A 14561-nucleotide genomic window follows, 5' to 3' on the forward strand; every position below is an offset into this window, starting at 1 on the left:
TGGTGAATACCGGTAGTGATGTGCACTCTGTCTCGTCTTCAATTAATTAAGAAATGTCTGGGGGTAGAAGACTGGGTTTAGTAACGAGATAATATAAGTGGCTCTGAATTGCTGCCAGCAAATTGGCGGGCTTACCTTGGAGTTACTGTTGGCCCGTGTGGTCAATTGTTTGCTCGAAATCGAGTCTGTGAAAGAAACTCTGTTTCAGTAAGCTGGCGTATAGGGGCGAGTGGGGCGTCTAAGCTCTATCGACTGAGTGGCTTACCTTGAGAGGAGAGAGCCTCCTCGGTGTCCGTTACCCTGGGTGTTCTGTAGAATTACAGTCACTACGGAGCTAGGGAGGGGAACGCTAGATAAGCGTGATCTCACAAACAGAGACGAAAGACTAAGCGCGCATGGGCGCCATCTTGGAGTGGGGTTTTTTGGTGTTTCGTCATTATGCAGAGTGCACCAGTGATGTGCTGTGAAAAATACATCGGCGCAGTGACACTATGCAATATAGTAACGGCGCAGTGCTGGGGTGGCTGTGACCGTCATTAAAATCAATATCAAAAAAATTATCAAAAAAATGAAAAATAATTGCAGTTATGCACTCATTATTAATTTACATATGTCTGTTCAAGGAAGGATGGAAAAAGAGGGGGTTTCCATCTCTCAGAGTTATTTGCAACGTTTTAAGTTCCATTTAAAATGTTCAGAGTCTTCCAGACTGTTCCCATTTTCTTTTACAACAGTGTGGTCCAGTCCTCAGCTCGGTTTAGACCATTACGGATAGTGTTGAAATGAATCATGAGTTTCAATTCTTCTCTATTCAGCATTTGCGCCAGGTTTCCGCCTCTCAGTGGCGGTTAGATAACTTTCAAGATTGTCCACTTGATGTCATTTTCATTGTGGCCTGCTTCATTATAGTGGTCCACCAGTGGGGCATTAATTGTCCGGCACCTTATTCTGCTTCGATGTTGGCAGATACGGGTCTTCGTTTTCTGTGTAGTTTGCCCTATATACAACTTTGGACATGGGCATTCGATGGCATAGATCACCAAAGTTGTATATAGGGCAAACTACACAGAAAACGAAGACCCGTATCTGCCAACATCGAAGCAGAATAAGGTGCCGGACAATTAATGCCCCACTGGTGGACCACTATAATGAAGCAGGCCACAATGAAAATGACATCAAGTGGACAATCTTGAAAGTTATCAAACCGCCACTGAGAGGCGGAAACCTGGCGCAAATGCTGAATAGAGAAGAATTGAAACTCATGATTCATTTCAACACTATCCGTAATGGTCTAAACCGAGCTGAGGACTGGACCACACTGTTGTAAAAGAAAATGGGAACAGTCTGGAAGACTCTGAACATTTTAAATGGAACTTAAAACGTTGCAAATAACTCTGAGAGATGGAAACCCCCTCTTTTTCCATCCTTCCTTGAACAGACATATGTAAATTAATAATGAGTGCATAACTGCAATTATTTTTCATTTTTTTGATAATTTTTTTGATATTGATTTTAATGACGGTCACAGCCACCCCAGCACTGCGCCGTTACTATATTGCATAGTGTCACTGCGCCGATGTATTTTTCACAGCACATCACTGGTGCACTCTGCATAATGACGAAACACCAAAAAACCCCACTCCAAGATGGCGCCCATGCGCGCTTAGTCCTTCGTCTCTGTTTGTGAGATCACGCTTATCTAGCGTTCCCCTCCCTAGCTCCGTAGTGACTGTAATTCTACAGAACACCCAGGGTAACGGACACCGAGGAGGCTCTCTCCTCTCAAGGTAAGCCACTCAGTCGATAGAGCTTAGACGCCCCACTCGCCCCTATACGCCAGCTTACTGAAACAGAGTTTCTTTTACAGACTCGATTTCGAGCAAACAATTGACCACACGGGCCAACAGTAACTCCAAGGTAAGCCCGCCAATTTGCTGGCAGCAATTCAGAGCCACTTATATTATCTCGTTACTAAACCCAGTCTTCTACCCCCAGACATTTCTTAATTAATTGAAGACGAGGCAGAGTGCACATCACTACCGGTATTCACCAGGTAATTGTGGCAACCGCGAACCAATAACCAGTAGTATAACCCCTCACTGGCCCTGCTTTATTTATTGGTCTCTTTTTTACCCTAGGTTCCTCTTAAAGCAGTGTCCACTTCTGTAATCTTATCCCTGAACCCTTCCGACCCCCACTGGGTAAGCGTTCCCCCAGCCCCCAGATAGACACGGAATGAATGCTGATGAGCGTGCATGGTACACGAGTAGACACGAATGGCCATGATTGAAGATCACACTCGGACTTTGTATTGAAATCGCTAGATATACTGAAAGATCTTGGGAATGACTATTGATAATTGCAGCAAGGGTGTAATTTAAGTCTTTCCAATTTTTGAAAGAAGAGCGCTACCGATCTACCATTTTATGATTATCCAAATGCCTATGTCACCCACTTCACTTTTCAGCGTGAGTCAAGGCTACAGATATCACTTGCATGTAATTATTAGGCACGCTAAGTCGGTTCCGAATACAGTGCAATGTCAGTGATACTCAGAGTTTTAACACAGTGGGTAACTTCCTCTCTCTCTCTCTCTCTTGTTTATCCCCTTGTTATTATTTTCCTTTCTTCCTCCCGTGTATTTTTATACTTATTAGGCGGATGTGTGTTAAAATGTTTATACCAGGCAAGCAAATGTATTGTTAGTCCTGATGATGATCCCGTAATATTGAGCATAAGGGATCGAAACGTCGACTTGTTAAAAGTGTTTTGACAGCCTAACGATTCTGTTTGATTGATGCTGTGACTAGCACTTGCTTGGCACTACTTAAAAAACCCTACCGAATTACAAGTGGCCAACTATGCTCTTTCTTGCCTAAAAACCCTCTTTGTTCGTTCACAAAACGGTACAGGATTGTGCCTTTGTCTACTCTACTATATATTTCACTGAAAAATAAAAATACCCTGTCCGGCTGGACAGTGGCCAATATAGCTCCTATTGTGGATTGTATTTTATCTGATAAATTTATATCCACAGACTCCTTGGGACCACTGTTGTTTATAAAGTATAGCTACCCACGGTCCCTGGATAACCGAATGGGTTCCCTTGTTGTTTAAAATAAAAAAAATTACAAAATTATGACATCACAGCCCTGTCCCCAAACAAAGGTAGGGCAAGGTGCTGGAGAAGAGCTGACCAGCAATACAGCTCCAAATTCGGCACCGACCAACCCCCCCGATCAAGCGGAAGGTGCATCCACTTAGCCGCTCTTCGTGGTTGGTGATATCCCCGAAGGAACCTATTACAGCACCTTTCAGCCCGGGCCAGACTATTTTGGGAGAATTCTAATGGAATGGTTCTGAATAGATATAAGAACTTTGGCAAAACCAACATTTTGAGGACGTTTCCCCTCCCATATAAAGACAAATGCAAATTATCTATACTTGTCAGAGTAAAGTCTACGGAGTCAATAATCAGCAAGATATTCAAATCTGCAATATTATCAACTACGGCAGTGATTTTAACCCCAAGATAAGTTGCGTTTTGCACAACTGGTGTTTCAGAGGGTCCAATAGCCGCTGATTGTACAACCTGCGTTTTTGTGACATTAAGTTTATAGCCGGAAAGCCGTCCATATTTTTTTGCTAAGCACTCGATAGCGGGGAAAGCTGTTGCAACATTACTGGTCAGGACTATAATATCATCGGCGTATGTCAACACCTTTTATTCTAACATATTGACCCTAACTGGAAGTATATTCCTAGAGCTCTCAATTCTACTTAACCACATCAATGCTAAAGGTAATCCTCCAGGATGCTGAATATTTTAAAATCCCATTGTTCATGACGAGCTCAGCTCGTCATGAGTGTATGGAGGTGTACACCATGACGAGCTGAGCTCGTCATGAGCGTCCAAGGAGTTAAAAAGGGGTCAATATATAGGGCAAACAACAGGGGTGAACAAGGACACCCCTGACTTGTGCCCCTGCTGATGCTAAAGGATCTTGACAGTAAGCCAGAGACCGAGAGAGTAGCCTCAGGAGCAATATATAGTGAGCAAACTGCTTGGAAAAACTCAGGGCTAAAACCCTTCAACATCATTAAATAATCTTTTCTGCTGACAAGCAGGGATACATTATTAGTTTACAGTTCGATATACCCTCCTGCTGGATGTCTATTGTCAGGTCTCCCCCTGCCGGGGAAAGTTGGGGTACATATTTGTCCTCTGTAAATGCTCCATTTATTTCAGATGTGTTCCCATTTCTTGGGGCACTCACCTTTTTCATAGATAGATTTTTTCCTGCCATCGCCCAGTCCATGTCTCTCTCCCATTCCGCTGTAGTAGGCGGTGTCTCCACTCCCCACTTCCTTGGGATGTTTCGTTTGCCTATTCCACAAGCTAGTGTGACCAAGAGGCATTCCTTAATAGTGAGGTCTGTCGATCCCCATATATTGAGCAGACATAATTGTGGTGTTTGTTGCAGTTGCTTGCTTAGCACTGTTTGTAGCTGTGTCACTATTGCGCTCCAGTATCTTTGAATGGGAGAGGAACTCCACATGATGTGAAAGAATGTACCCTCCTCCCTGCATTGTCGTCTGCATGATGTGTCCTCTTTTCATTTAATTTTTGTCATAGTTTTACAGGAGTAATATGTTCTATGTCGAATGTTTAGTTGTATTAGTTTCAGTCTGGAGCTTCTGGCAACTTCTTTAGGTGAGGTGAGCGCTTCCTGCCAGTCCACTTCTTCTGATTCACCTAAATTACTCTGCCATTGTACCCGAGGTTTTGTAAGGGAGTCGGGCATAGTGTTCAATAATTTTTGTTAGATGTTTGATATGGCTTTACCCTCAATTTGGTTACATAATAATCTGTTCTCTAACGTGGTTGATTCTAGAAGAGTTAAACTTGACGGGTGAACCAACATTATTGCGTGTCTAATTTGTAAATATCAGTAGATCTCATGTGTCACCATCTCAAATTCATCCCTCAGCGTCTCAAAAGGCTTAATTTTGCCCTCTGCCCAAAAATCCCCCACTTTTGAGTTACCGATCAAATTCCATTTATCAAAACATGGCTGCCTGACCAGTTCTCCAAGTATCTCGATGTCCCACAGTGGAGTTGTCTGAGTTAATTTATTTTCCCATCCTATCTGTCTTGTTATCTTATGCCAGAGATGGACAGTTTGTTGCGTCAGCCCTGTTAACTCGTGGCATCTGGGACTAGTGAAGAGTGCGCGTCTGTAACCTCTCGGACCCATCAGGAATTTGTCCATTTGGTATGCAGGGTCCGAGTGTGAGCCGAATATCCATTGGTTGATTACAGCTAATTGAGTTGCCCAATGATACGACCGGATATCTGGGAGGGTTATACCACCCTGGTCAAGGTTCTGACTTAATTCTCAATCTGGGAAAAATATGTATTTGCTTTTGGGAATGGTGTGTTTTGCCAGACATACAAGAACCTCGTGGTGCCATCATTTTAAAAAGGGCCACACGGCCCAGGAGGGACAGCTACAGTGTTCTCCAATGTTGTGTATCATCTTGTAGTCGTTTAAGGGGTCCGAAGAGATTACGTGTGTAAAAGAGTGATGGATCTCTTATAACATATAACCCCAAATATCGGAATTCTTCCTCTGTCACTGTCACTGCGCAGACCGAAGGCAACTTTGGTCTAGGAACCTGAATAATAAATAATATTGTTCTGGACCAATTGATGGTGTGCCCAGAATATTGAATAAATCAGTGAAAATTAGCATAATCCTGCCTATCGATGAGTGGGGTGAAGCCATGTAAAGGAGGATTTTGTCCGCATGTAGAGAGATTCTATCCTCCCATCCCTCTGTCCAGTTCAGGCCTCTGAATATGGGGTCTCCCCTAGCTCAAGCCACCAGGGGCCCCAGCACCAAGGCAAAGAGTAGTGGGGAAAGGGGACATACTAGTCGTGTTCCACGTTTGAGGGGGAAGGGACTTGATATGTGTTCGTTCACAACATGGGGCAGGGGCTGCGCATATAACAGCTTTGTCCAGTTTATAAGTTTGGGGGCGAAACCCAATCTCTCCAGCGTTTCAAATAAGTAAGGCCATTCGATGGTGTTGAACGCTAGTTTGCCATCAAGAGAGAGACTTGCTGCCACTTCTCTGAAGGTATCATTTCTACTCAGCACACTGTGTAGTCGTCTAAGATTTAGTGCTGTGTTCCGCCCAGGTGAGAAGCCTGATTGATCAGGATGCACTAGTTTCGTGATCACTGACATTAGTCTATTGGCCAATAGGTTTGCCAATATTTTGGCTTCTGCATTTTTGATTTTTTTCGAGCAATTGCTTGATGAGTTACATACCGTATTTTGCAAATGAGCATCATCTACCTAATACATCGCATCACATGACTATTCAGGGTTTGAAAATGTGTGAGTTCATAAGTCATGCCCAATGTTTAAAGTGACTACTTTAAATAAAAGCAATTTAAAGAGTGTACACATAATTAGAGTAGCATGTCATGTTCTTAATATGCCAATGTATGTTTGGGTGTTGATGTCCTTGGCTGGGATAATTGAGTTTACTTAGAGTTCAAGATAGATCTCCAATCTTTCTCATCGCACAAACTCTATTTACTAGACTAGGCAATCCTTTTCTACTCTTTATCTTTGCTATAATAGAATTACCTGTGGGACTGCTGTTAGACCACTATTATTGTTGACTGTAGCTCTTATTATTCTCTCCTTTAATCACTCCTGCACTTTTAGGCCTATGACTTGTCAATATTTGACTCCTCCTTTATCAGCTCACCCTGAATATCACTGTGTGTTCTCTTTAGACTCTCCAGTAAAATAGTGCAAATGTACATGAAGGATTCTATCACCACCTGGGAAGTTCTTGCTGTCAGCCTCTCAGATGGAAAGGGTGAGTGCCGCTTTTATTGTGGAAATGCAAAGGTTGACTAAAGGCTATTTATTTGTAGCAAATGAATTATCCCCAGTCCCTAGGTTGTCGTCCCATTCATTACTTATGGAGATCCATCATCTTCCCAACAGAAAAAAGAGCATAAGGAATGCTGGGTATCCCGACCCCACCACCTCCCACCGGGAGTACATAAACCGTACTTACCCAGCATTCATTCTGTTCTTTTGTCTGTCTCCTTCAGAATGGGACGAGGGTTTGCTGGGCTGCCCCTGCTGGGAGAGAGCAGTGGTCAGTGGTTTGTGTCTCGGCTGTCTTCTTCATAGCATGCGTCTCCCGCTCTTCAGGACTTCCCGGGAGACACGGCAGGTGGAAGTTTGGCCCTTGGTGACTGGGATGTTTCCAGGTCGTGGTGACGTCGACCTGACAGCTGGGCCCGATTGGCAGATGCTGGAAGTCTTGGTTGGCACGTCGGAGCTTGGCAGGGGGTGCTCCGGTGGGGCCTGGTTTCTGGGGGACTGCATGGAGGACAGTTGGGCTGTGACCAGGCACGCCGGTCAAGGAGGGTGGCCCTGGGCTGGCCTGGGTGAATGTTACTTTTCGGTTTCTTTTGGCGGTAAGGATGGATTTATGCCTGGGGTAAGTACTGCATAACGGTTATGTTTATTGCTATGCTGTGGTCTGTTATTTCTCCTGATATGTGCTGGGGATACATACCAGAAATAGAAAACATGGGTTTACAGATGAGGAAATGCCTTCAACTTCATCTGGGGGGTTCCTGCTGAAGTTACCAAGTTCAGCACCCCTGGATGTGTTTGTTCACCAGTACATTTCGGAGGGCCTAAAGAGAGTGGAGGGACCCGGATAAGATCTTGTTGCTCAGCTTAAAGGCAATATTTTACCCATTGCAGTATATGTGGAAAGTCCTGCTGAATGCCATTCTCATTGATTTATTTGTGGCTAGACTGGTGGGGTGGACTCCCTTTATTATTATTATTATTGCATTTCTTATATAGCGCCAGAATCGACCCCCGAAGGGGTATCTCCACGCTTGCCTTGGGAACCCGTCCTGGTTTTTCCCTGTGAGATAGCCCCTACTGGGCATCCCCAAGGTGAAAGCCAGGCATCCCGCCGCGGGGGGGCCGTTGTGGAGATTAAGCAAGCTTAATGCCCAGAGTTGCAGAGTGTGATCCCATGATTAGGTCAGGCACCGAAGCGAGAATTATCGAGTCCGTCGACATTTGAGCTCAACACCCTGCCGCGTTGGGAATCGAACCCTGGTCCCGGGTCTGACCTCTGCTTCAGGGTCTGCCTGCTCTAACCAGTGAGCCACACTTCTCCACTTGAAGGAAGATGCGGTCATCAAGGATGTGGTGGATAAGAAGGTGGATGACTCCCTTCGTAATGTCTATTTCAGTTTCCATCTCACTCTTTGGGCTGGGATCTATGGTACGTACATGGTGCAATCTTTGCTGATGGATCTCAAGGCACAGTTCAGGTCCTTGGACAATACTTCTAATGGTGCTGGTCCTCTGGATCAGTTTGCGAGCCAAGTAGAATATCTTTTGGATATTTCTTTTGATGTGGTATGGGCTTCGGGCCTTTCTGGAGGGGCTTGTGTGGCAGGCCATAGAGATATTGTTCTTAAAGACTGGAGGATGGATTCTGCTAAGAAGGCGTCCGCGCTGAGGTTGCCTTTTCAGGGATCTCTGTTGTTTGGGGCAGACTTGGAGGACAAGCTGCATAGGTTAGTCAAGCAGAATAAATATTCCTCCTCCCTCAAAGGTGCGGCTTGTGAGAGACTGTCCTTAAAGCCTGAATCTCCCTTTCGCTCTTCCTCCAGGAAGCAGCTCACCAGGTCTCAAGGTCGAGTCACTGCAAGACGGGGTTGGGATAGGAAGGAGAAATCTCCTCCTCTTAAGCCTTGTTCCTCACTAAATGAAGGGGCATGAGTTTGTGGGCAGTGGCTGCCTCCGGCACTTCCTCCAGGCATGGGAGCAGTCTACTTCCGATGCCTGGGTGTTGGACATTGTGAGGCACAACTACAGGATTGAGTTTGGAGAGGTCTCTTTGGCATCCGGTATCTGTCCGACTCCTTGGCCTTCCAGGAAAACAAAGCAGGCGGATCTGGCACAGGGAATTCATTCTCTGCTAAAGAAAGGAGCCATTCAGGTGGTCCCCCCTTGGACGTGAGGGGGATTTAGTCAAACATCTTTCTGGTGGCAAAGACTACGGAGGGCTTTCAGATGGTTTTGGATTTGAATGCTTTGAACCAGTTTGTGCTGCATCTCCCCTTCAAGATGGAGATCGTGCAGCGGATTATCCCATTGGTGTTGAAGACCATCTGATGTGCACCTTGAGCTTGCAGGAGACATACCACCATGTGCCCATTCATCCCCTATTCAATAAGTTTCTGAGGTTCGGCATCAGGGCAGTGCATTAACAGTTTCTGGTTCTTCCATTTGGGCTGTGGTCAACCCCCCAGGTGTTTACCAAGGTGGTGGCTCCTCTGGAGGCCTCCCTTCATCTCCAAGGCATTCTCTTATACCCTTATATGGATGAGTGGCTCCTCCATGCTCCCTTAGAGGAGTTGGTCCTGGGGCATCTGGGGATGGCTGCTCAGGGTTCGTGGATAGTGCTGCGCTTCCCTTCTCGTGTGCACATCTCTGGCTCGTCGGCGGCCCCGTTTCTCGGTCTGGAAGTTGAGAGGGGGGGGGGGGTTACAATGCCAGGGACTGCCTTTGCACCTAGAGCTGGCTATTCAGCAGTCCCATTGTTCTTCCACTCAAAAGGCCTATGAGAGGCACTGGGGGAATTTTGGCCATTTGTGTGGTTCCATCTATCTGTCTCCATTGGATGTCATTTTGGGGTTAGAAGTGTTGCAGACTGTGTGCTTCTAACTCTATTTTTTTTTCTGTCTGTCGAAAGTGCCTCGAACTCATATAGGCAGGAATTGGTTTCCAAATACCATGTATTGCAGTTATCCCCCATTCCAGTGCCGTAGTAGAAATTACCGTATTATGCGGTAATAGGCATTCCAGCTGCGGTATTATCCCCTTTACTAATTAGGAGGGTCAAAGTCTTCTGTAGTGTAGGATTTTGCCCCATTTTGCATCAAGTAAATTACATTTCCAATATTTCATGAAGTATGTTTTCGAATGTCTATTTTCCATTTAAAATTGAGGGTCTGTATCAAATCTTACCATTACACAAAAAAAATGTGTGAGTCCTGAAGCCTGCGTTTCCATGTTTGCCACCACAATGACTGTGAACCTCTTTCGCTGCAGGGATCTGTGTGGCCGATCCGTATGAGATCACTGTGTTCAAGAACTACTTCATAGACCTGCGCCTACCCTACTCTGTGGTCAGGAACGAACAGGTGGAAATCCGAGCTGTGATTTATAACTACCAGGAAAACGACGATGACATAAAGGTATTTGTTAGCATCAAACACAAATGTTTCCCTAAGCAAGGCTCCGAACAAAACTCAAATCCAGTCTTAATGTATTGCTTTATGTGGACAAGTCATCTGTTTCTAGGCACACCAATCATCACAGACAAGGAGAATGGGAAATAGGGCGCTAAAGTGATAGGTATACAGTAGTGGTACTGGAGCAATTTTCAGAGTTGGGGTGCTGCCATCAATGTTACGTCATTGAAGTCATAGGGACTGCGAAAAATCCAAGTGTTACACAGAGCACAGGTGTATCAAATGCATCCAGCAGGAAAGTGGTAATATGTAGCTGGTGGTCCATTTTGGTGTAACTGGCGCAAATATACTATTTAAGCATGGTGTGGTAGGGCACTGTTGTTTACAGACGGCCCATTTTCAATTGAAATGACCACTAAATATGCAAAAATAGTTTTATTTCTATAACTATAAAGGCCACAAGCAAACATGTGTGGAAATTGGGTTTCAGCGAATTTTTCATATGTACATCACCAAGTCTATTAATTTGCTTTAATCCTACTAAAATCTTTGTTTCTATCACACTTCGGGAATTATAAAAAAAATGTGCTTCATATGGGCTTTCCCAACTGCTGATATATTCAGAAATATTTGAACAGAGTACATTTAGAAGTACTTACATTTTGTTGTGTTAGAAAAAAACTATTTACTACAGCCTTTCTTTTTACACTCCCTGTACCCCACAACATTGTCACGTAGTTAAATTCACAAAATCCTCTCCTGTTTCAAGTTTCAAGTTTCTTTTTATTAAGTGCACAGTTAATTAAAACCTCACCATTACGTACCTACATAAAACCTTTAAATGGAAAGTTGCACAATAGCACTTTTGTTAATGGTAATAAATAGAGCATAGTTAAAAAAAAAAGAATGGGGTGCCTTATAAGGCAGATATGTCCTTAATATAAGACAATGTCTCAGACTGCCTGCTTGTTGTAAGATGGCGATGCAGTGCAAATTGCGTAAGGGCATTGGTTCAGGGCCTTAGATGACCGCAGGGGTTGTAGCATCAGATTAGAGGAATTAGTGATTCTCTGATCAAGAGTAATCAGGTATTTTGTGAGCCTTCAGATGAGCTGTATGTCCGTCGCATAAAAACAGGGTAGTGTTGAGGACCTACAGAGGTGTAACCCCCTCTGGTTCCTAACTGGTCTTAGATTAGATCTTCGGTCTTTTATGTTAGCTTTACAAGTGCAGATTTGATGGACCAAGTTTTCCGCAGAGTAGACAGAGCTCCGTCCTGCCAGTTCCCTTTGATGGGGGTAGATGTTGAAATGATGGCAGGCACTCCACACAAAACCTCATGAATGATTTGTTTCATTTGTGTATGTTTGTTTCTAATGATGTACATTTTCTGTAAAGTGTTTGTACTTTTTGTATATATTGCTGATTGGTATGACTGATGATGGTTTGTATGGGTGTGATTGGTGGTTACTTTGAAGGTGTGAGAGGGTATGTGCCGCATACATTTTGATATGTATTTTGATATGTAAATAGATTTTGTATATACATTTGTGTCTTTATTATTGTATGACCTATAAATGAAAACTTCAGAAAATAATAATAAATAGATATATATGTTTTTCAAATAAATACTCTCTATGTGGGACTACAATGATGTCTGTTATGGACTAGCGTGTTCGCCATTTAATAGATCTAGTCTTAGGAGGGTCCTCTTGTTTTTGATTAAAGTTTTTCCCTGCCTCCTCCCCCTAATACTTATTTTCAGGGACCCTCGTGTGTTTTTGACTGTCCGTCGCATTAAAACAGGGTTGTGTTGAGGATCTACAGAGGTGTAACCCCCTCTGGTTCCTAGCTGGTCTTAGATTAGATCTTCGGTCTTTTATGTTAGCTTTACAAGTGCAGATCTGATGGACCAAGTTTTCCGCAGAGTAGACAGAGCTCCGTCCTGCCAGTTCCCTTTGATGGGGGTAGATGTGGTATTGATGGCAGGCACTCCACACAAAACCTCATTAATGATGGTTTGAGCTGGGCTTTAATGGCAATGCCCAGGTATGGTTGAGCTGCTAGCTTGGTGTAAGACGCCAATATGCGCCAAGCATGCCATCTCTGTGAAAATGCCTCTTTGTTTTCAAGCAGTGAGCAAGTTTTGATGTGGTTTTTGATGAGGTCTTAGTCTGGGAAAAGGTGGAGAACGTCTCCTATTATTCTGTTAGACCCAGGGATGCCAGGCAGCAGGCGAGTTAGTATCTTTCTGGAGAGTAGTCCCTACCTCTAATTTCTGTCCATAGGTGAAAGTTTGCTGCTGGCTTCCTATAGTTTGTAGCAGAGTTTAATGAAGGGTCACTGCCTTGCAATGGATTGCTTGACGAGGCCGAATTTGTGGCTCAGTTGGGCTGGACACGAATATACCAGCAAGAAAAATGGCGTTATCCAGGTAGATGACGTCTCTCCCCCTTAAAACTTCACTTCTATAGGCAATGGTAGGAATTAATTTGGCCCAAATTATTTTCAGAAGTGGTAGAAGTGTGGAGGAATCTCCTGTGGCCGCTTTCATGTGCTTGAAGGCAGCAGTGAGAACAAATTATTTCCTGCGCAAAAACTCCAGTAGTGGTTTGAAAGAGCCCTGGCTGTCCACGAGCATACCCTGGTACTTGATTTCTTGTACCTCCTAAGCATGGGCGGAAAATCCGTTCCGCTCGCGGATTTTGCGGATTTTCGGTAAATTCGCAATTCGCGAGATTCGCGAATTTCCCGCAAAATCCGCAAATTCGCGACCAGCGGATTTTTTTTTCTTGGTGATACAATTTTGCGGCGTGCGGCTTTCACTTACCGTCATTCAGCGTTTGACGAGTTGTTTTTTGTCGATATTTTGCGAGTGCTGCACCATTTTGGATCTTGCTGCGGGATCCCGCGGGAGTTTGGCGACGCATCGCGCGAGTTCGCAATTGCGAACATGTAGGTGCGGCGGGCAGCAACAATCTTGCACTCGCGAAATTACAAAATTTGCTATTCTGCACAAGAAATCCACTAGCAAGCAGCATAGACCTTCTGAAAATGATGATTTCTATCAGAATAACTCCTCAGGTTGACATTTTCCTGCACTTTTTTGGATTTGAGGCCTTTGACTTTCTTTGGGTCACTTTTGGATTAGAAATCAACTTTCACAAGTAAGTTTGTTTGTGGCATTACAGTTGCTGTTCTGCAGAAAAAGGAGTTTTGCAAAACTGAAAGCACTCAGCAGGTGCAAAAGTTCAAACTCATCATTAGTAACCATTCCCTGTAGTGCTTCCTGACTGGGGCCCCTCCAGAGTTCAGTTGCTAGTTGCAACAATTGTATGACCCTGCTCTGACCCTCACAGCAGGCTCATAGAATAGCTACAAGTAGTCCTGGAAAAAAAAATTGCACTGCAACAGAAAGCAAATTACAGATAAGGAGGAAGCAGGTGCCAGACTGGAATTTTAAAACAGTGACACATTAATAAACCAACCCCAAATTAATTCATGTAAGTTGAAGCAGGGCAGGTGTGCTTGCTTTTCCCCCCCATAATCTACAGTGATGATGAACCAGAGGGTGGCATTGATGTACCAGAGGGTGGCATGGGTGAAACAGAGGGTGCTGGGAACCTGTGATGATGAACCAGACGTAGAAACAACATAGTCGTGACCGTTGCGAGCCGACAAGTAAGTTCGCAATTGCGAACTGGTACAAAACCCTCGCGAACTGGCAGAAACCCTTGCGAACACACAAAAAAAATCTGCAAATTCGCGAGAATTCACGGATTTTGCGGATTGCGAGTTCGCAAATACGCAAATTCGCGAACGCCAGATTCGCAAAATTCGCCCATGCTTACCTCCTCAATTTAGTCCTTTCCCATATGCCACTTGTGTGGGCTCCTAGGTGGTTTTCTCTGAATCATTATTTTAAACTTCTTAAAGTTGATCTCCAGTGAATTTGCATAGGAGTATTGGGCTGTGACCTCCAGAAGCCCTTGAGGCTGATTTTTGTCTGGCTAAGCATCACTAAAGCGTCGGCATACATCAAACATGGAAGTATAGTATTGCCCAGCTTTGGAGTGTGAGAACTAACTTGCGCTAGGCAGCTAAGAAGAGGTTGGAGAGGGTGTGCACTAGCACGCACCCTTGCCGAAGCCCTTGGTAGGTTAGGATTCTTCTCGATAAGTGGGCGCTGTTACCAAGCTTGATTCTGACTCAGGTGTTAGTGTGGAAAATGATT

The 14561-nt window shown here is 44.4% G+C and overlaps 1 protein-coding gene across 3 annotated transcripts in view; it reads left to right on the forward strand.

The window, feature by feature from the left end:
• The window catches only part of LOC147748685 (A.superbus venom factor 1-like), a 1068833-nt gene that overhangs the window by 522835 nt on the left and 531437 nt on the right, over positions 1-14561 (forward strand). For all 3 annotated transcript variants that reach the window (XM_086963563.1, XM_086963565.1, XM_086963569.1), the window contains exons 19-20: positions 6815-6900; positions 10185-10330. In XM_086963563.1, the coding sequence (XP_086819689.1) occupies positions 6815-6900; positions 10185-10330 (232 nt within the window). The remainder of the gene's footprint in view (positions 1-6814; positions 6901-10184; positions 10331-14561) is intronic.

Source organism: Lissotriton vulgaris, chromosome 1_1, assembly GCF_964263255.1.
Source record: "Lissotriton vulgaris chromosome 1_1, aLisVul1.2, whole genome shotgun sequence".
In the NCBI taxonomy this organism is placed as follows: domain Eukaryota; kingdom Metazoa; phylum Chordata; class Amphibia; order Caudata; family Salamandridae; genus Lissotriton; species Lissotriton vulgaris.